Source organism: Pelecanus crispus, chromosome 5, assembly GCF_030463565.1.
Source record: "Pelecanus crispus isolate bPelCri1 chromosome 5, bPelCri1.pri, whole genome shotgun sequence".
NCBI lineage: Eukaryota > Metazoa > Chordata > Aves > Pelecaniformes > Pelecanidae > Pelecanus > Pelecanus crispus.
The window spans coordinates 13292103-13314990 of record NC_134647.1 but is presented as its reverse complement, the minus strand read 5'-3'; the positions used below and the strand labels follow the sequence as shown (position 1 = coordinate 13314990).

Here is a 22888-nt window from a genome sequence, read left to right as displayed (position 1 = left end):
TGTCTCCTCTTGCTGCTGTGCTGGCAGTTGCACTTGAGCGAGATGTTCATTTTCATGGGCATAGATTTGAAGGTTAGGGCTCTGGAGGCAGGCTGCGTGCTCACAGCTGAACAACGGAGGGTCTTGGCACAGAGGCTGAAATCCTGCTTCCCTTTAAGCCAGCAGGAGTTAGCTCCAAAATGCCTTTTTTGAAGGTCTGCTCATAAAAGTCATTTGAAGAACATACCATAATGATTTCCTTTGCCCGATGAAATGCCTAGGGATTTGGTCCGCTGAAGCAGGTGACTGGCTGCTGTTTTGTTGCTGTGTTCACTGGATTATTTGTACTAATGAAAGTGGGACTGGAGATTAACTCCTGGTCTGAAAACCAAAACCAAAACAAGTAGCAGAACTGATGAAGCCTGGTTTGCTCAGGAGTTATCCTTCGTTACCCAAATCCTTCCTTCCCCCAGATTTCCATGCACCCTGGCGTGCAAGCGGCAGCACGGGCGGCTGCCCTCGGGAGCTGTACGCTTGCTGGTTTGGCTGAAGAGTGGCTGCCAAACAGAAATGTAACTGCTGAATTTCCCTCCTTTCCCTCTCTGTGCGCAATGGTTAGGGATAAGTGTCCTCTCTCTAGCCCCAGCTTTTTGTATATTTACAGAGATTTAGTCGTATTTGACAGCTTTGCTGTTTTTTGAGTTTGTAAATGGGCAAAGGAGTTCAGTCATCAGTTTGGGAGGAGGAAGAGGGGGAAGAAATCAATGGTCGGCACTGCAAACCTTATTCCTTTAGGAAGTCAGATTAAAAATAGATGAATACACACAACTACAATCAAATTTTATAGTAAATTCAAGTTAGTTATAAATCTGAACAGGGCTCTTCAGTTTTTAGAGGTTTTTTAATATTTTCTAGAACACAAATAATAAAATTTTAGGGATAACAATATTGCACGGCCTATTTGGAGAAGGAGGAGTGCTTCCATCTAGGTATGTTTTGTACTAAGGGGCATTCTGTGCTAAGGTACAGCAGTGGTTTGGCAAATGCTGTTTTAAAAGTAAATCAAATGCCTGAATTGGGCTGTTGCAATCTCCTGATAACATGTTCCAGCTGCTCAGAATTGGGATAAAGAATGTTCCTTGCCAGAACTCCCTTTTGAATGCAACTTGAATATTTGGGGCATTTTATTTACATTCAGGTGGTAGTGGTATGCCTACATGCAGAATCCAGCTTGTACATGTGTAAAAGATCTGTGTTTGTAAGAATCCTCTCTGGGCACCCTCAGCAGAGAGTGTAAGGCTTGCAAACTAATTAACAACAGACAACTATCATAAACAGTTATCTCCATGATTAAAAGATCTTCTCCTAGCACTTCTTAAATGTGCTAATGGAGTCACCTTATGAATATTAGGAGATAAATTATTCCAGTAAAAGAAGCAGTAAAAACGGAGGACATCTTACCTGTTTTAACCTTGGTAGCTTAGGATGAGAAAGTTTTTTCTAAAAATTATGTATTAATAAAAACAATTGTTGAAACAGATGTACGAAATAGGCCCAGAACTCAGGAAGGATATACCTCTGTGTAACTAAGAATAAGCAAAGGGATTTGCAACACTGGCCTGAATTAGCAAGTACTTAAAACCCTGTGTCACCATGCAGCATACACGTGACTTTGAGTTTTTCTAGCATACTGTCAATCTTGTGTTCATGAGAAGTTCTTTTACTAGAGGGAAAATTATTTCAGTGATGCTTTAATTGCATAGCCAGATGGCCAATGCATTAATAGAGTCTAGTATTAAAAAATGGGGGGGGATTGGAAGCTTTTTATTTACCCCCCTCAAGTGCTGAAGGTACAGCTGAACCAAACACATCCCTGGTAAATACCTGTGAACTGCAGAATTAGGCACTGTGATGAATGTGGCCAGTTGGGTCTCCATGCCTGTGGCTACTAATGATCATCCCTGAGGACCACACTATAATTATTTACAATCAGTTGCATTTACTAGCCCAATTAAAGGTGTCACAGCATTTTGTGTTAAGTGCAGCCTAGCATAACTAGGTTCAACTAGAGCAGCTATGTGTGATTTAAACACATCAGGAAGGTCTGCAGCATGCAACTTGCACCTCTTGCTATCAGAGACCTTATACCTTTTCTGCAACAATTTAGCACAACCATTAAACAGAAGATGCGCTGCTTCGAGTCGTTACTGCTGGCCCTGAGAAATGTGAGTGTGGGTGGGCGGGATGAGTTCATCCTGCTTTCGTTTTGCAGGTCACTAGGGACACGAAGCAGGATTTTTAACCTTCTGAAACTCCTTTGTAAAGTCCTTAAGAGGATGTTCAATAAATATGCTAAATATTCAGAGGTAAACAGCGACCCAACTAGCCAGGAGTCTGAAGGCATTCTCCCTCACCAGCCATCTGTGAAGGATGTGCAGCGTTGTGCTCCTTATTCAAGCATTTTGCTGAAATTTCGTAATTGCTGGTGGCGAGTATAGTGCTAACCTGGGTATATCCAGACTGCAGTCTTGCAGACATCTGAAGTGTGTTTTCTATGTGTTGCTTTTATATCTAGAAACTTCAGCTGTGAACTGAGATCTCCTGCACTATACAAAAGAACAAATAAATGGCCCTTTCCCACAGAGGATTTGGAGTTTTTTGCTTGGATTGATCATATTTGCTAACATGAGATATCACAGTTGTGTTAGCGGGCCTATTTCTGAGTCTGTAACAGAAAATGGATTACACCAACCAAAGCTATTTCTGTACCATAACATAAATAAAGGCACCTATGCAGTCTTCTGTTAGCAATGAGAATAAAGACTCCATGTCTGTATGTGCTTCTTGATATCTGTGCCTACAGCTGATCAGTTTATGTAGATGCCCAAGATGATAGCTGGGTTCTGACTGTGTCTTAATAGGGGTTATGCTGCCAGTCAAGTGTTGTTAAATGCTTCAGTGACATGGGGACTGAGCACGTAAAAGCCCTGTATGTGTTTTCAGTTTCCCCATCAAACTGTTTGCTGAGTCCAATGCAATTTTAAGAACAATTCTGTCCAAAATATTTGCCAAATTAGCGCAGGCTGCAGTCTTTCTGGCTTGGTTTTGTCAAAGGAATAAAAACCCTGCGAATTTCCCTTTCTGTATTTTTTGCAGCATTTTTCTCCAAAGCACATCTCAGAGCCTTGCAGAAAATAAGCCTAACCAAGTCGCTGATAAGTCAATTCAAATGCTTCTGAAGGGTGTTTAAAGTCTAGGATTGAAATTAAAGCCTATTCAGAAATGGTTTCTAAAAGTGTCTGCTTTTCATGCACAGGAGTTACTTTCCATTATGTTTTGTTAACACAAATGACATCGCTAACATTTTAAAGCGTACCTGTTCCTGCAGCCTCATGTAGAATAACGTCCTGGCACCACCACGAGCTGTAGCCTCCCGGGTACGTTCAGCAAGCACAGATCTGAGCCATCCCTGTTGCTAATGAGTGGTGGTCGTCAGTCAGCTCTGACGGTTGCTTGGGGTTGCTTTTCCCCCACCTCATGGTATGTTATCAGCCATCACAGAGTCCGTGGTCCAGTACTGGTGGCAGAGGTAACAGAGGAGAAAAAGGCACTTTGGCTGTACTGTTAGTGTGAGTGTGCATTTGCTTTTTAAAGGATTAAACTATTAAAATGTTTTTCCTGCAACATTTCTTCCTTGTACATGAGCTAAACTTCATGTTAAACCTGTCGTCTTCTTCCCAGCCCTCTTCACAGGACTTCTTCAGAGACTTCATATAAGCTGTAGTTGTAGGACTTAAGGTTAGAAAAAAATGTCAATATCCTTAGTAGGATATTGGAGCCATCACGGTTTTCCTCCCTTGATAAGGAGGGAAGGCAGGAAAAACGCAGCTCTTCCCCCCCGACCTCCCTTCCTTCCCCTCCTTAATTTGTTCTTGGAAACTGCTTTGGAGATGCAGCCCTGATATACCTTTTCTCGCTCCCCCCTTAATGTAAGGGAGGGTAAAAATAAATCTTGAGATGATAAAATGCACTATAGTTCTGATGGGTTGTTGAAATGTCCATGAAATTCCTTTCCTGTCTTCAGATATTTTCTTTCCCTTTATAAACCAGCCCAATAAATTACGCAGTTGGTGCTTTCCGAAGCCGGCTATTCAGCTTTGCGGGTTTTTAATTGCATGGGGAGCTGTTTTATCAATTTAGCTTTGAAAAACAGCTTTTCACACCCTTCCCTCCTTCCCTCCTCCCTCTGGTGCATTAAAACCCGAGGTTTTAAGCCACTTTGTGGACTCATTATTAAGAATGGCAGCCAATTAGCCCAATGCAAGATGAAGGCCTCCAGCTTCTAAGCAAGAAGCGGACTTGGATCTCTCCCTGCCAGCACACCATCATTGGTTTCAGTGGACTTGTTTTTGTTTCTTACTGCTGCATGTGGTGAGATTAGGATGTAGGAATCCACTGCTCACTTTATATTTAAAGTAAAGCAAACCTAAAATGTGCGCACAAAATCAAATCTGTTTTTTTCAAACTGGGTTTTACAACTATAAATAAGTAAGTGTCCCTTTCAGCCCCCCACTGGTTCCTGATGAAAGCAAGCTACCGTTGCAGTGAGCGCTAATTGGTACGTCTGTTGGCAGCCTCAACAGAAAGGCCATGGGTTGAAAAGGCTGAAGAATTAATTTACTGTGCAGACTGAAAAAATAGCCTTTCCAGCACAGGTCAGCAGCAGCCTAACATTGGCAGCCTGTGATAAATAAATAAATAAAATCTTACGTTTTTCCATGCTAATTCATGATTCAATCAAGGATTTATATTTTTTTAAAAATATAAACCAATGCAGTTGCACCAGTTAACTGGAGGTTAAAGGCTTGTGGGTTATCCAAACAACAAGAGCACTGAATGTGGAATGGATGGAAATATCCTTTAATTTTTATTTGTCCCCATCATATCTGACATTTGTGATTTTTAAAATAAAATGTTGGCTGTGTTCAGCGGCTACATAGAGAGTTTTTGGCATCTGCCTTCAGATGTACAGCCTCTAGGATAAAGACAAACGGTAGGTTGCTGGGAAGCTGTTCTTATTAGACCCATGCTAGGAACCCCCTTAATTTATTTGACATCATCTAGTGGTAGCTCTTTGTAAGAAGCTTCTGCTTGTCTCTGTTGATGGTATCCGTTTAGTTCAGGTAGAAAATACTCTTTCCTCACCAAAGGTCTGCCTTCGGGCCTCAGCCTTGGCTCCAGCCAAGCTGGGTGTTTCGAAGAGAAGCCCTGCATCTGGCCGGTGTCCTCATGGAGGGGCATCAGGTAGCTTCCCAGGAGGAGTGTCAGCAGCAGCAGTAACAGCATCTACTGCAGTATTCCTCCACATCTGCACTCTGCCGTTGTTTCCAGTTGTATAATGTTGCTCAGTCCTTGGTTGACGATAATTCTGTGTGAGAAGAGCATATTGAGCGGCAGAAGTTGCAGAGAAGAGCTGTGCTCTCAAGGTGCGCTTTACCTGTGTGAAATGGCGGGGAGCTGGAAGCCGAAAGCTTGGCAGCATGTAGCCCTCAGTCAAGGGTTTGCTTTAGAGTTTCCTGAATGGTGTTTATAAGCTTTGACAATCCAACCTCACGAATGAACTCTGCTTTTTAAATTGGACTTCCTGCATGGGCAATAATTTAGAAACAATTGTGCCCATTATTCAGCGATGCTGTAGTCAGAGAAGAAAACAAAGGCAAGCAGTTCTGTGCTGCCTTGGCTGCAGCCTGAAAGACTTACTGGAAGTTCGTAGTGTGTAAGGCAGGTCGTGTATTTGGAAGCTTGGCAGATGCCATATCCATGTAATGCAGCTGTGTGTACTAGTCCATGGGACGATACACAGGGAGACATGTATGTGTCAAGGTGCTTGTTGTGGGCTCGATCCTGTTCCTACTAGACCCCACAAAAATTTTCTCCTTGCTCTTGGAGTAATTAGAGAAAGCTTTGAACAAGGCAAACTTTCTGGACCGTTATGTAGGTCACAGGCAGTATCTAGCTCTGTTGGGTTCCTTGGCGAAGCAGTGCAGATGTCAGGATGGGCTGTTGCAATGCCCTGATCACTGAAAGATTGACTTGTTGTGCAAGGGCACTCGGATGATGAATGCTACTGTTTAAGAGTCTGGATAGATAGGTGAAGAGATCTGCTTCAGTTTCAGCATCATGTTTCCTGACTCTTTATATCCCTTAGGTGCCTAACTTTAATGTTGCCTTAATGCATTTTTAATGGAATGTACGATAAAATGCTTCCCTGGACAAGTGTAAATTGTGCCAACTTTCTGTTCATTGTGTGTATGTACTTTTTAGCTGTACGTTACTGGCAGGCTCCTGGAACAGATACATTCTTCATATAAACCAGTTAGAAGCAGGTAAATTCTTGGCTCCTGAATCTGCTTCCACTGAAGTGAGCAAGTTCTGACTGTTGATTTCAGAGGGAGGAGGGCTGGGACACGCAGACTAGGTTCATCAGTGTTTAAAAGCGTGTAAATCTACAACAGGGTGTTGCTTGATATTACATATATTTGAATATCACCAAAAATCTTGGGGAGTGTAAACAGTTCAGTGCAGTGACCTGCCAGTCCAGTGACCTGCGTCATTAAACTAATTACAGCAATGATTTTCAGTGAAGATTTAATCACACATTAAAACAGGAGTTCTTAAAAATGCAGCAAACCAGGAAAATGAAGAACCTGACACAAATTTTTCCTTTAATGACCATCCCACTTATGTTTCTTGAGGGTTTAAAAATAAAAATCAATATGGGTTTTTAATGGTACTTAATATAAATAGGAATGTGGAGAGTATAAAAATCCTAATAACTAGCGTGTGCAGTAAAACTTGATAAGATACCTAATGAAAAGGGTGAGGACAGTAATGACAGAGTCCATTGTCTCTTTTGTGTTGGTCTTTTGATACTAGAGCACACAGTTCGTATAAGAAGATTGTCTTTTTGAAGCAGTTTGTGCTCTTTGAGCAGGGTAAAATCATAAAAAAAAAAAAAAAGGATGATCCAGTGATAAAAGCAATACCCTTGGCCTGGAGATGTAAAAGTTTAGTTCCTTGCCTTGCTTTGATTTGTACGATCGTGACCCATGTCACTAAATATTTGTCTCTGTTTCCAATCTGTGTAGTGGAGATAACATTTCACCTTGCGTGGGAGTTTTACGTAGCGAGCTACGTCCAGACTGTGAGATGCTCCAGTATTGCAAGAATTGCGGCAGGGAAGGCATATCATAACTGAATGTTGCAAAGGCTTGATTAACACGACGGAAGTAGGACGATGCCTTTGGCGTTCCCTGGTTTGGGGCAGGCAATCAGGCTTTTGGCCCCCAAATTCAGGAAACCGCATCTCCCACCGGGTGAGCACACAGCTCAGACAAGATTATCGCAACTAGAGCTGATGACTTGCAGCCTGGTTACAGCCTGTGCCAGGACTTGAAGGGAGGAGCCTTGGCTTGCTCTGGTTCAGCTTCGTAACAGAAATCGTAGCAAAACCAAACTTTTGGGGCGTTTGTGGCTACTTTGCCTTCGGGCTGGATCTCAACTTGCTCTGTGCCGTGGTGCTGTTCTGGGGACACGGCGTGTGCTTTGAACAACTTGCTAGCATTTGTGCATATCGAGAGCAGTATGCAGGACAGTAGTAAAGGAGGAAAGACGGGACCTGAACTGTAGATATTTGGGTTTTGTGAAATTTGGGGCATTTGTTCAAAATGCATTGCTGTATGCTTGCCTCCAATAGGGAGCAATTAGTTTCTCTATTAAAGACGACATTTGCAACGGCTATTCCAATCAGAAAATCTTCCTGTGAATGTGTGGCAGGTGGTGTGAAGGGAACATTAGTTTCTTTGGGGATTTGCTGCCTCATTTCTCACATTACGGTTGCCTTCCCTCTCTCCTAAAAAGTCCTTACCGACTAACTGAGACTACTGCAAACGAGTAGCTATGGCTGCTGGAGAGCCAAGGGGCAGCTGAGAGGTGACAGCTGAAGGGAGACTCACCCCATTCTCCCCTTCTCTAGGTATCTGTTGTAGATTATTTAGTTATTCAGAGTGGTCTTTTAAAGGACTTTCGTAATTTTAGTTGGCCTTTTTTGTCCAGTGAAAGTCCTCATCCGAGCATGCAGAGTGGGTGACTGTCATCCCGCAAGCTTGACCCTGGTTTACGTATAAACCCTTAATGCTCTCGTGGTAAGTTCTGATAGGAGTGAAGCCTAACTTATTTTTATAGATTTACTTTGCTTGCCTCTAATGATGGGTTAACAGTAGGAATTAGCTTTAAGAATTAAGCACCAGGTTTATTTCTTCTGAAATAAATTAATTTCCTTACCTGGATAAGCTTAATACACAGTGCAGGGCTCTCATTTGGAAAGTGCCTTACAGTACCTCTGCTATTTGAATCATTACAGGTAGAGTTTTCATTATCAACTTTGTCTTCCTAAATACTTTATGGCTTCAATTTTTATTATCCTGTGGAAGGTAGAGAACTTACTTTAAAGGGCAAATAATGAACAGAGAAACGTACAGTGAAAGATTGCTTGCCTATCTGTCTGCTGCTTGTGCCCTTTCAGATGGTGAGTCGGCAAGTGATGTAGTCTTTCTGAGTTATTAATGAATTAATCTATTGCTTTGATACTGAGGTATTGTGCTGATGGTGGAGGTGTGTCTTCCGGAGTCCCGACTGCTTGTGGTTAGCAAGCATCCCAGAACACTTCTCTTTAAGTAGGTGAATGCATCTCAGCTGGTAACCACTTTTGCTCTGATTTTGGACAAAAAGTGTGCATTCTGCATAGTATCCCTTCCTGATACTTGATTTTTATAGGTATCTTCACAGTAATAGCCAGTGTCACCATTGCTTTGAACACGCCTGCCCCATAAGCTTAAGTGCTTTGGGATGTACCTTTCTTGGGAAGCTCTCTTTGTATTGCATCCATTTTGCTGATGTTTTATACAAATTGCATCCTAGGAAATCATTTGCTTGCTATGCTGTTTTCCCGAGCTGGACACTCAAAGCTATTACATCTACCCTCTGTTCTCTGGCATTTTCATTGCTAAATCCAAAGTATAAAGTCTTCCATAGTAGGGTCAGAGTGTGAGGGAAAGCAGTGCAACTTCTCTTCCCTCCTCAAGGCGAAATTTTGTGGATAATCTGTCAGTGGAGAAAGGGGTGGGTGGGGTGTCTTTTTTGGATTTAGAATAATTATGGTTTAATTGAGAAGGAAACCTTCTGGTGGTATTTTTCATGAACTCTCAATAAATTCACCTTAAGGCAGCCGTGCTGTTGTCTCTCTCTTTCAGATTTCAATAGGGGAAGATTAATTTTCAACACCTACTCAGGGCCATGTTCCCTCCAAGCTGGTGTAGGAAGTGTAATTCGTATCTCCTGATGCCAGCTGATCCACCTTCCTTCACTTCTTTTCCCATGCAGGAGGGGTGGTAGGAGGCACCATCATCTCCCAACACTGATTTCTACCAGTTGCACCATATAGTTTTGACGAAGAGGGAATATACATGCACCCTAATCTCCAATAGCTGGAAGCTAAAGCCAGATTTGGAATAGAAATAAGGAAGCGTGTGATTTTTGTTGTTAGTTTATTTTAAATAAAGATGGTGATTAGCTTAAAGATCTTTCCTGGACGTGCACTGGAGTCGGTGCCATTGCAGATGGGGGTATATTTTTCAAAGACTAATTTCAGGAGCTCGGCTCAGCGAGGGCTCCCTGTAAGTTTAAAAGCAGAGAGAGCACACTCCGAGGGCAAGATAGAGCAGAAATCTCTCTCTGTGCTTAACTCTCAGGGACCCCTGGGAGGTAGCAGCCGGTGGCTGAGGTTAGCTGCTTAGCCTTGGAGAATATTCACCCCTTCCCCTGAGCCTTTACGTCAAAAGAAGATACGCTCCAGCATGACCAGAAATGAAGGCAGAAGCATGTGTTATGCAGGAGGTCATCAGAGCTGTCGTCTTTTAAATCCTCTGGAGGCAGCAGGAGCCTGCGTGGTGTTTCTCCTGCCATGTGCTGAGCCTCCCTCTGCCAAGCTCTGTGGCGGGCTGAAGGTAGCCCTTCCGCCGGAGCTGTGAATATGGCACGGATGCAGACAGGGTTCCCAGAGGACGCGTTTGGTTAAGCTCTCTTCTCAGTTTGATCTGATTTATCTTACGTGAGGCAGAGATCCGAGTGTCTTCTTAAAAGGTAAATAAATAAGCCAAACTCATACTGTAACTGTCTAAATCTGTTACAGACCTTCTTCTGCTGAGCAGTTTCAGTGATGCTGGGGGGCAGATAGTTACGCCGGCACAGAAAAGACGACTAAGAATTGGCTTTCAAATGTTTTCACCTTTACAGCTGAGGTGATCAGGTAGGGAGGTGAGGTTTGGCTCGCTCAGCGTGCGTCCCCATGTACCAGGCGGGTGTCAGGCAGTTCGTGTGGTGTTGGCCTGTTCCCGTGGCCTGATCAGGCGTTTGTTTTGTGTCCATCTGAACCGTTTGGTAGTGACCCACGCTGTGCTACTCTGTTTTTCTCAGCGCCCTGAAGCTTTCCCCCGGGAACTTCTGTGCCTGCCGTGTGTGCTCTGCAGCGCGTGTATAAGGTGCTCCCGAGAGAGACGGTGGCTGGGATGGGGTCACTACTGCCTCAGCAAGTCGTGTGGGCAGGGGAAGGGGTGACCAATTTGTAGTCATTTTGTGCACCAACTTCACACTGAAGAGCTGCTGGAAGCAGGCAGGGACTTTCTTCTGCGTGCACACGCTGGGACTGGATTTGCGCAGATCATTGCACGCGCAAATTGACTGCGCTGTGCGTTTGTGGCACTGCCAGTGAGATGGTGATAATGGTGGGGACGGGATGCTGTACTGCTCTCCTGTCACTGGGGTGAACTGTGCAGCCCACGCAGCTGGCGCGTTAGGCTGCAACCGCGTAAATGTAGCATGACTGCAATAATCCAAACTGCTGAAGTGTTTTCCTTCTAATTCTGTATTTCTAGTTCCTCAGAGTCTTTTCCACGCTGACCTTTCACAGGCTTTGTCTTTTGTCAAGCCATAAAGCTGTTTGCTTGTCACTGATCCCTAATCAATGTAATACTTGGTCAAATCAAACCTACCTGTAAAAGTAGAGTAGTGAGGTGGGGGGAGTCTGAATTTGTGTATGTGTGCCCACGTTTCTAGGTGATGAAAATTGGAATTCAATAGCATGTTACAGAAGTTGAAGCTGCTCCTGCTGATCTTACAAGAAAACATAAAGTCTTGAAACATCTTTGTCTTTAAGTATCCGGAATTTTACCCGGGTGGGCAGTGCTGCTGGTGAGAAGGAGATGGACAGTTTGGTGGGAGTAAGTAACCAGAGAGAAAAGGATGCATAAAATTTCTTGAGCTCCTGATCCTTCATAAGATGATTCCCCACCCCCAAGCAGAAACCTGGAGATCTGGGCATGGCCTGATGGCTATGACCATTATGACTATTAAGTGAACATGCAACCAACATGGTTGCAAATTAGTACCTGTGATTACAGGGAAAAACAGCTGCTTTTGTCATCCTCCCTTCCTGCCAAATTTGTGGATGATTTCTTATCAGATGTCTGCAATGCAGACGGCTAAATTATGCAAGGGAATCTGCAGCTGCTGTAGTTTATGCTCTCCTACACTGGTGAAAGAACTGTAAGCTGCCTCGTGTCAAACCTTAGAGCTACTCTTTTACATGATGCATAAGAAATCTTTGCATGTTAAAGACTTCCATGGCAGAAGAGAATACATTTGCGTTCTCATGTAGGGTAAGAGGGCTGGGACTTGTGTGTATTCTTGCCCTGGCTGCATGGGTTGCGTCTCCCCTGCCATGTACATACTCTTGCTTTTATATATATATACAGGTGTATGGTCAAAGTTAACAATAGGGCATGCATAAGGGCTGGCTATTCTGCCGTGTTGAGAGGTCACTGCTCCTCTGGGATTAGGAATGGAGAAACCAAAGGTGTATCCCCAGGTGTTAAGTGTTTAGAGAGTAAAAGTGCATCTGAATTTTTTGAGACTTTTGTGTTTGTTTTCTTGAAGTCATCTGTAAATCTTCCATGAGCGTAGTCTGAACTGCCAGTGACCCACTTGCTGAAAGCAGGACGTGGTTTGTGCTTCAAATTTGTTTCCTCATCAGGCTAATGGCGATATTTTTGGTAGGCAGCTATAGATGGATGTAGAGCTGGCATGATACAATAAATAGCTGGTACATGATAACAGTACTCAAGCAGTCTGTCGATGGCAGAAATGTAATGATTCTTTAAAATCTTTATTTGCAATTTAATTTATCTCTAGGGTTCTTCATGTCAGAAATTCCTTGTCCACAACCGCCTGGATGTTGGCTTTTATCTCTTGCTTGTCACGTAAATTTCAGATTCTCAGACAACGTTGTCTTGAAATGAGAGGAGGTGACCAAAAGCATGGGGTTTATTTGTATAACCATAATAACCTGAAAGAAGCAAACAGTGAATGACAGAGAGAAAGAGGGATTTACGTTCTGGGACAGCACTAGGACAGCATGTGCAGGAGCTTAGCTGGAGCTGCTTGACTGGTTTTCTGCCCGTCTTCTGCAGGCAAAACTTGCTTTTAACACTAGAAATGTTTGCATTAGTTCACTTCTGAAAACATTTGGAGCAACTGTGCTCTGTATTGTGAGTCTTTGCCACGGTGCCAAACAGGCTGCTGTAAACACACACAGATATTTACTTGGAAAAAAAAGTTGGTTGGTACATTTGTTAACCTTCCATTTGTCCATGTGCTGCTCGCCCTTGCACATTAACATCGCTCTGTCCACACTTGGCCTTTGCCTCCACGCTTGAGTACGGTCGCGCTCTGGGAAGGATGAAGCACTGAGCGAGTGTTGTCCTTTGCCCTGCGGTGCGATTCTGGAGGGAGGTGACTCCTCTGCGCTCGGGCGATTTGGGCACCTGTGATTACTGTTGTTCTGGGGGTGCAGCTGAGCTAAGCTGTGTGACAGCAACTGCACTCAAGGAAGGAGCTGTTTATCTGCCTGGCTGCGCAGTGCAAATGAGAAAATTGATTATAAATAAACTGGGAAAACAGCATCCTTGCTTCATTTAGACATCTGTTTTAAAAACGGTTAGCAAGGGCCTGTCTTGTACCAGATGTCCTAGCATTGATTTTTGTAAGTTTTGACTTCTTTTTTGTGTCTTGTAACACTCCTCCTTTACACTTACTCCACGTGCTCTTTTCCATTCGAGCACCATGGCCCTTGCAGCCTGAGGCTCATATTGTGCAAGAGGAGCAAGATGAGGCGTTGAGAGGTCAAGGGAGTTGTCCAGAACTGTTCAGCAGAGCCAGGCACTGAATCCTGACTGGTTTCTGTTTCCGGATGGAGAGTAACTCTGACTTGCACATCCAGGCAAGCTACTTGTCTTCTGCGAGAAAAGACCGAGGCTGTGGGAGTCCTCTTGTGTAGACACCTACAAGTCCCTTGGGTGTTTCCACCAGCCATGACCCAGAGAGGCTCAGAGGATGTCAGCGCTTGGAGTAGGCTGTGGGGCATCCTTGTGTTGACTGCAACCTTTCTCTTCTCAGCTGGGACCGAATGAGTTGCTTCCCTTGCTTAGTCTTTTAGTTTTAATGCCAGTATACACTTGACCTGGCAGCGCATCTTCTAAGAGCGTATCTTCTATCACAGATGCCCGCTACAGACCTGCGGGCTTCCTTCCACTATCCCAGCAGACCTTATGCAGCTCATTGGAGTGTCTGGGCTAAGGGCCGGTAGAGTTGTTGTTATTTTCCCATTCATTTTATGAACAGGAAACATCTAAAACTAGAGGAGCTTAGTGCAGAGGGATACAGCTGCTGCTGAACAACCTAATGTGGCAATCAAAGGAGAAGCAGTGACCTTGGAATTCATTTAAATGCCTTTTTCATTGGTCTTGAGAATTTAGTGGCAATCCTCACAGGATTATTGAAAGGTAGGATAAATAATCATAGAGATTAATTGATTTTCAGTGTGTATGTTTGACTTCTAATTCCTATCCCCCTTTTCTGCAATGGTAGGTAGAAGCAGGCTGTAGCACACAATAGCAAAATTCTCATAAAGATGGACACAGAAGCATTGTTTATTGTGGGAGAAGCTCTTAAGATTTGTTGTCCCTCTTTCAGATTCAGTTTAATGTGGTGACATTTTTTCCAGGCTGGCATATGTCAGGGGTAGAACAAGCATTGCATGAAAAGAGATTTGAGAGCTTCAGTTTACATTTAAGTGCCTTTAAAGACCTGATCCTGCTTCCCCTTTATTTTAAGCATGAGGGAGTTAGCTTTGTGACAGTCAGTAGTGCTGTGTCTGTGTGATGTTCAGGAAGGAACCCGGAACAGTGACATTTCATAGTCTGGGTATCTTTCTCCAAAATATTACTTACCTGAATTTCAGATGCTTTGGATTGGATTTATTTCCTGGGCAAAGTATGCCTAACTTGTTTGGGTGGGGGTTTTGGGGGGTTGGGTTTTTTTTTTCTCTGCATACGTTTGTGAAAACTCAGGTTGTTTGATGCTTTTGGTTGCTCAGATCGAATATTAATGATTGTGGAATATAGTGTAGATTGTGTGGACACCATATCTAGAGCACAGTATGAAGTTTGCTCTGGCTGGAGGACACACTGTGTAAAGCCCACCAAGGTGAAGTTAACCCTGCAAAAAAGGGGTTTTTTTTTGTACAAATTTGAGCTAGCTAATTCAGAGAGGTTCCCAGTATCTGAGCTGGGACTCAAGATGCCCTTTGTTTAGAAGTGAGGAAGAGTAGAAAATGAATAAAGTTCCCTGCTCCTAAAAGGAGAAATAAATCAATTCGGGCAGGTGTCAAAGGGAACTGTCAGCCCCTTCCACAAAGCCATATGCCTGCAAGTTTTCTGTGGGTGGCAAATAAATCATTTTGCCAGCCTCTTTCATGCTCTTAACCAAGACAAGCAGTGCTGAGACAGTACTCTTCCTCAGCCTTTTCCAGCTTCTTCCTGAATTCACCTCTGAAGCTCTCGCATCAGGTGCCCAGCTTGGTGGCCCGTGCTTCTGCCACCCTGTAAAACCAAAGCAAAGCTTCATCCTCCAGCTGAGGTCCCCTCGTTCTGCTGCTCCTACCACATCAAAGCATTGGTTTTTGCTCAAAAGAACGATGTGGGGCCTTTTAATGCTGTGGTCACTATGCAGATGCCTAAGCAGTGTGGACCTTAGCTGGTGTTTGAACTGGTGTTTGGTCTGGGATCAACCGTTTGGGTATTTGCTGTAATTCTCATGTGGGATTTGCAGTCTTTATTCAAGTGTGTCCACCCGGTGCTATAAACATGCCCTGAAAGCGTTTCATGGTGTGCTGCGGTGGTTGAAGCTCTGCTGAAGTCCCTGTTTGTGGTGGTGAAGTTACACCTGGATGTCCTGCTGCTTCTTGGCTGTGAACGCTCTTTAACTTGCGCTGTATAGAACGTGGTTGAGTTCAGGCTTAGGTTTGCATCTGCTGGCTTCGCCAGTCATCCCATTAGTGGGAATCAAAGCAGTGCTGAGATTCAGAGTCCTTGGTTTATTTTCTTTTAGACAGTGGTGTAAAAGTAGCCCCAACCCTGTTGCCTGTACACCTCAGAAATGGCTTTTGCTGAAGCTGTGTTGAAACAGATTTCTATCTGTATTTTCTGATATGACTTTCAAAAGCTCAGCAAAGTCTGGGCTTTCAAGTTGCCCGTTCCAGCAATAACAGCTGAAGAAAGAAGAGCTGGCTGCTGCTGTAAACAAGAGGAAAAACCGCGGCGAGGGATTGCGTGGAGATTACATTGCACAGGGGCTGGCGAGCGCAGCGCGTCTGGGTCGTGCCACGCGCCTTGCTACAGCTCTCCGCATCTCTGGTCTGCGCGCAGGAGCCGGCCCTCGCCCTGCCTGGGTGTCGATGCCGCCGCTGTCGATGCCTCGCTGTGACCCCGCGGGGCTGCGGTTGTGCTGGTCCCGGGGGGCGAGGAAGGGGCTGTCCCGGGGGCCCAGCGTCCCGCCATAGGCGCTGAAGCGTAACTTCACGTCGCGGCAGGAACCTCACCTGGTCCTGAAATTTCAGCTTGCCTGGAAGCAATTGCACCAGCTGAAAGCAGTTTAATTTACACCCAAATAATTTATTTTAAATCTGCTTTTCTCACTCATGCATTCATTTTACTTTATTGTAATGTCAGCAGTTAGCGGTGAAGTAATGGCAGATCTGTGGAGAACTTCGCACAAGCGAGAAAGCACCATTATCTTGGTTTTACAGGCCCTGCTTTTGTTGAGAACATATGTGGTGGTGTAATTACACTGATGTGATTAAATCAGTGCAAATCCTTGCTAGAGGGACATGCTGCACCGCTGTAAAGCGGGGCTTATTATCAGTGCAGTTTAATTCAAATGACGTTACTCAATTAAGCTGCACTAGTATGAGCCTCCACTTTAAGTCAGGAAGTCACGTGAGAGCCTCTGTTGTTTCTTTTTAAAGCAGATAAAGATTTGGAAACTGAAACTGGTGAGGTTGTGCCTCGCCCAACTCGCCCAAGAGTGTGCTAGAAGCTATGGGCCTGACAAGTACTGTGTTTATAGTACTTTCTGGGAGGAAGGAGGTGTGGGTGCAAATTCAGGTGTGGTTTGTTTTTTCTTTTTTTAAAATGTTTAAACCATAGTGACTACTTTGGAAAAGATCCTAAATCATACTAAGGTTTTATAAATAAATTAAGTAAAATGCATACTAAATTCTAGTAAATCTCTACCACATGGTTTTGGATTTTGATAATGGCTAGATGGGTCAATGACTAACCATGGCGTGTACAACTTAATTGGATTTTGGTTTTTTTGGCAGGGTGCGGGCACTGTAAGAAAATGAAGCCAGAATATGAGAAGGCTGCAGAGTTTCTCCATGTAGCCAGTGATGTAAGCTAATTTCCTTTATTATATCCTTCAAATAATCAGTAATAAATAACTGGAGTAATAAAAGTGACTTTTCTCCCTACAACAAATTCAGCTGTTCTCATCCTCCCACAGGACCCTTCAAAATGTGCTTCCAAAGTACAGTCTCATCGCTAATGCATGAGCCCTGCCAAAGTCTTAGAAAGAACGTTCTGTCTTCAATGAAAACAAAATCGAAAAATGTTTATGTGTTCTGCTGTAGGCCTTATACATAATATGATCAAATCCAAAATGGATTTTTTTTTCCCCTTACTTAAAGGCATCGAATATGAAGAAACATAGGCTTTTATTTATGAATTAGATTTGGAAAAAAAACAAAGGGGGTTGATCCCTCTTTCAGATACCCTGGTTTTATGGTTGCATCACTCCATTAGTTTCATGTTAAGTGCTCCATCAGCATGGCTGGAGAAGAGAGATCCAATAATATAAGTATTAGTGCTATTGATTCAGTCTCACGCTGTGTACGCCATGCAAGAGGAGAAGTAGGATTAGTCTCCCCCATACTTTAAGCATTTTCAGTGGACACATCTAGAGTGCCTTTGTAGTTGTTGGAGAAGGAGATGAGAAAAAGATTGGATGAATCACACTCTACAAGTGTCCGTTCTCCTGTGACTCTAAAGGTGGTCCACGTAAAGATGCCCGCAAGTTAGGGAAAGATGAATTTGCCTCAAAGTAAACTTGTATTTAACAACGCTTGTTTCTTCTGGGAGAAATTGGGATTTGCAGGAGGAAATGCCGTTTCTGGGAACAGCTCTTAAGTATTATAAAGTGAATGATGTACAGGGAATCCTGTCAAAAATGGGAGGAGGACAGGTGATGCCCTGGTTACATTTAGTCTATAAGATGTCCCTTCCTGGTTTTGTATCAGTCCTCTGTGTCTTTCTGTGTGTCTGTGCTGAGTACCTGGGAAAGCGAAGGCACCTAGATCATGAGAGATTGCCCCCAAGTCCACTGTTTTCTGCCAAAGGGCTGTGTGTATGTTGCTGGGACTTACAGCTGGTGGTCTCTGTTTTAGAGTCCAGGTGTCCTTGCAGCAGTCGATGCTACCGTCAACAAGGCGCTGGCAGAAAAATATCACATCTCAGGGTTTCCTACTTTGAAGTATTTTAAGGATGGAGAGGAGAAGTACACTCTGCCACACCTCAGAACAAAGAAGAAGATCATCGACTGGCTGCAAAAGTAAGTTTTGAGGGTCTGAGAGAGTATTTGGGTTCCTGGTTACTGGCTCCTGAAGGCTGCTTTGGTGAAGAAATAAATCTTAAACCTAGCTTCATTGACTGCCTAAATCCGTTGCTAACAAAACCAAATTGAATTCCAGTATTCAAAGCCATACAAACATCTATGTTAATTATGGTCTCTAATACACCAAATCCTTTATTTGCTGCAGGGTTTTTCATAGTTGTCCCGGTATTTCTTTCCCAAAATAAATATTTTTCAAATATACCCTAAGCCTCTCACCGGAGAAGGAATAGCAGTGGCTCTGAAAAATAAACAGAACATTTGTTGTTCTCTCTTTATACTAAGCAGCAGATTTCACTGTTAGTAACTGAATTTCTGCAGTTGTACTCTTCTCTTTCCAGCATTTCAGAGCCAATGCCTAGAATACCAGCTACGTGGGGCTGAAGGAAAGCCAGCGAGACCAACAAAAACAGCACCTTTGTCTGCACTAACCAACTTTTCTTGGGTGGTGTGTTAAAATATGCAGAATTAAGTTTGATGTGTGATGAAAAGAATTTCATTTCAAAGAAGTAAATTGCTGGTACAATTCTCTCTTTAAGTATTCTAGAATAAAATATGCATTTCCTTTAGGTACTGTAAGCCTAATGTATTTTCTGCATTATTCAATGGGAAAAAACCTGCCAGTGTTTTGTGAAGTTTTTAAATCATTCAACCATTAAGTGCAGTTGGTGTGAGGAATGTAATCTTAATTTTTCCCCTCTTATTTGGTGGTGGTGGTGGGGGGGGGGGTTGTGTGTGTGGGGTTGTTATTTTGGTTTGGTTTTTTGTTTGGTTTTTTTGATTACATCTCCGAGTGCTTCAAATCAGGTAATAGATATGGTCCGGCAGCATCTTTGTAGCATGTTGGGAAGTTTTATCTATATTTTATATTTAGACACAGTACTCCCGTGGCCTCCCGGTGTACTCAGTCGCCAGGCTGCTGTGTCAATACTGGATGTTAAGTCACTGTCCTAGTTTCACCAGTTTGCTGGAGTATTTTGAGTGCTACGTAATTTATGTTAAGTTAAGCAGTCAGGTTGACGCTGCCTGTACATACTGGTAGGTGAATAAGCAATAACGAAGAGGGAAGGGATGTTAATCCCTTCTGGATCCTCTTGTGCCTCTGGAAGACTTTTGTCTGCAGCCTCAGGTAGTCAGCAACAGAGGGGAAACCCAGACAGCTTGTCTCCTGCTCTTGGCTGCTGGATGTTCTCCCAACTAGGGATGCACTAGAGTAAGATCCTTGTTGGCTGACCAGGGATAAAATTGTGACAGCTACACTGAAGTTGCTGGAAATAGGGATGCATCTGGGGTGTGGGCTGGAGAGAAAAGCACAGCTTGTGTAAACCTATCCCAATGAGTGGTCTAGTTGCAGCCGTGCGGGTTTTGGCTCCGGTCCCTCTGTGGTGACTGCCACACTAGGTTATTACCAGTATCTGGGTAGCTTATTTCAGGTCAGCATGGGAAGGTCTGTGTGAGATGAAGTCACACCTCTAACTGTAACTGTAATCAATGATAGCTCACACTGACTGTGTTTGTGTGAAAATTCAAACCAGCTGTCCTAGTTCTTTCTCTAACAACTGGCAAATCAGTATCGATGGAAATACGATGGATGTCCACCAAGTGACCTTGAGTAGGACTTTAAAAATAGAGTTTTTCTCCACTTGGTTTTTATGTACCTGATACAACTTAAAATGGTGTCATTCAAAGTGACAGGGAACTCTGAAAAACTAATTTATTACCAAGGCGACATATGAAGGTCTTTACACTGTGGCACCATTCTGATGATTTTATATAAGTAATCACTATTTAAGATACAGCAGGAATGAATTTAATGAGTCTGAGAGAAGTCTGTGAGCTGGTGAATAGCAGAAGTTTTGTTAGAGGCGCTCTAGATGTGCGGGATTGCTCTGATCTAGTCAGTATGTGCAGTCATAATTGAAACCTGACATTCTCTTTATCAAGGTAAAATATTCCAGTTCAGTCACCCCTAGTCTTTGAAGTGGAATGATGCTGATTATTGCATCCTAGCTTTAATATCTGAATTCAAGAGAAGGTCACGAAATTCTTTATAGAAGTTTGCATGATAGCGATAAAGAGTACAAAAAGGAGGTTTGAATGGAAGATGCTGTTCTATATCAGTTGCCTTTTGATTCCACCTGCTTGCTGTTCTTCTCAATTCATGCCTATGGACGACGCAGTGATACAAGAGCAATGTTTTTTCCACCCAGATGCTGGATGCAATGTAGGACATCTTTATTCTGCATTCCTACTCATATGCCTGAGTACAATCACTTAAATTATATTTTTATTGAGTTCCAGAAATTAACTTGCATCTTTTTTGTTATCTGCTGTTGGAAATATTGAGCATGTTTTTCTACTGCACAGGCACCCTGAAGGATTGTTTGACCTCAGTTCCCTCATGACCAGGACGTGATGTCCCTTTGCCTGCTTCCAGAATCATTTTCAAACCGATCTCATTTCCTTTCTTTTCTAGTCCTGAAGCACCACCTCCACCTGAGCCTGCATGGGAAGAAAAACAGACTAGCGTTATCCACCTTGCTGGAGAAGATTTCAGGGAGTCCTTGAAGAAGAAGAAGCACACCCTTGTCATGTTCTATGCACCATGTGAGTAAATACCTCTCTACAAGGATGGGGTTTATAAACTCTACAGTTTATGAAATCCTGAATTAATTCCATTGGTGTCCCCAGACTTTTAAGGGTAAAAAGCTGATTCTGAATATAAGTGCATGGGACCATCATCGCCATCATGTGTATCTTTATAAATGGAAACAAAACGGTATACAGTGTTTATTTAAAGAGTTATTGTGCTAATGCAGACACCAAAGCAGTCAGGGGTACAAAAACAAAACAGATTTATTTTCCTCTGCTGCATTTTATCGTCCATATAACAAAATGTGATCCTTTATAGTAGCACAATGGACATGGAGAGCCTGACTCATTAGTGCAGCACTTCAGCAGTGAAATCGATATAGTGGTGTAGGAGGAATCAGTCCCCAGAAGCTGAGAACAAATTTTGGTGGAATAAATTTTGTCTGTAATAAATCTACATTTAAATCTCCACTGGGAATATGGGCATAGCTTCCTCCTTCCAGATTGTTTTGCGTGCATCACATGCACACATTCTTTTTGAAGCTCCTGAGAATATTTCTAGAGAGGTTTTGAATCAGGCCCTTTATAAATTAGGTGAATGGGAGGGACCTTTTCTGTTTTCCTGTGTTGTCCCAGAGACAGGCAGACTTGGTACAGGTTTTTGACTTTTGAGGGATCTGTCAAAGGGAGAAGATAATCCTTACACTTCATATTAGATAGTATTAACTTGCTTTTACAGCACCATGACTCAGCCCACCCAGATGCAAGAAAAATTCTTCCCTATCGCAAGGCCAGCCCTGCAATTAATGGATAGCCTTCAGATAAGCAGTTACTAACTTGTTCCCATTAAACTGAAGGTATTTTCCAGAAAGGGAGAAAAAGCTCAGGTCCCTAATGTTTAATCAGGCAGCCCCTTATTTTCCTTTTCTATTAGAGAATTAAACATGAATGCTTTTGGGCTCCCACGAAGCCCTGCTGGATGTGGGATGTGGGAGAAGGGAGGGGTGCAATTCAGAAGGGAGATTTCTGGAAGGTTGTAAAAGAAAAGGGAAGGGGACTTAATCCCTTCTCAACTCCAGTTCCCACCACCTATTGACTAAAAATTGCCCACGTGCCAGGAATTTCTGATTCATGGACCTCAACTGGTTAAGAACAAGCTGTAACTTAAAATCAAATTTTACACACGAAATGGTAAGATTTAGGAGTTCGCCATCTCTTGAGTTCTCTCTACCCGATGAGTGACTTTCTGTGGAAGAGAGAGATTTATTTCCTGTTTGGTTTTTAGCTGCACCTTTTTAAGGCACTTAAATTCTTGGTCTTTTTTAAGGCCATGTTTAAAGCAAAGACACTACGTGCAACGAGTATGTAGCTCTCAGGGTTGAAAGCATGAGGCAACTTGCCTGATGGGCTAATTATGATACTGTTGTTTGCGGGTTGACTTCTACCCTTACACCCAGGAGGGGTGAATAAAGACCAGCTTGGCCCTGTCTGTACGAACAGGCTGTAAAAGCAAGGCTTGCATGATGTAAGACTGTTGGGTCCTTTGAGGCTGCCCTTCAGAGATGTTCTTCTTGCACTGTTTTGGATACAGCGCTGCTTGAGGCCACCTATAGGCAGGACAGAGAGGTGCTAACTGGAACCACTTCTGGCCTTCCTGTGACTCCTAAGACAGTCAGCATTGCTGTTGTGTTGTCAGTATGTGGGTCATGCACAGTTTCTGATTTGTCAGATTCATTTTCCCTAAATGTGGAAGTGTCTGTGTGCAAAGCAGAAAGCAGGTGCACAAAGGGAGTGCAACGAGCCTGCCCTTTGTGAAGTGCAGGGAAAGTAGCAGATGAATATTTTCAATCTCTGGTTTCTGTGAAATAATCATTAATGCAATAGAACGGTACAAATCATTCTATTTTTCAGCTTTTCTGCAGTGATAATGTGCCTCCTGCTAAATTTGATAGATTAGCTTTTGTTTACCGTTTTCTCAATCTTGAGACCTCTTGGAGCTTACATTGCCAATTAGTCTTAACTTGCTTATTTTAGTGCAGAAGGAACACTGCTAAAATTGCCAGGCCCCGTTATCTCAAATAATTTTCTTTTTCTATTCAGATCCTCATCTTAGGTCAGTGCAGACTCACATTATGTT

At 43.2% G+C, this 22888-nt stretch overlaps 1 protein-coding gene across 1 annotated transcript in view; it reads left to right on the top strand.

Annotated features, from left to right (window-relative positions):
- Positions 1-22888, top strand: part of PDIA5 (protein disulfide isomerase family A member 5) — an 84682-nt gene that overhangs the window by 34872 nt on the left and 26922 nt on the right. Inside the window, 3 exon segments of the mRNA XM_075710825.1 lie at positions 16814-16884; positions 17936-18099; positions 20636-20766. Coding sequence (XP_075566940.1) covers positions 16814-16884; positions 17936-18099; positions 20636-20766 — 366 coding nt within the window.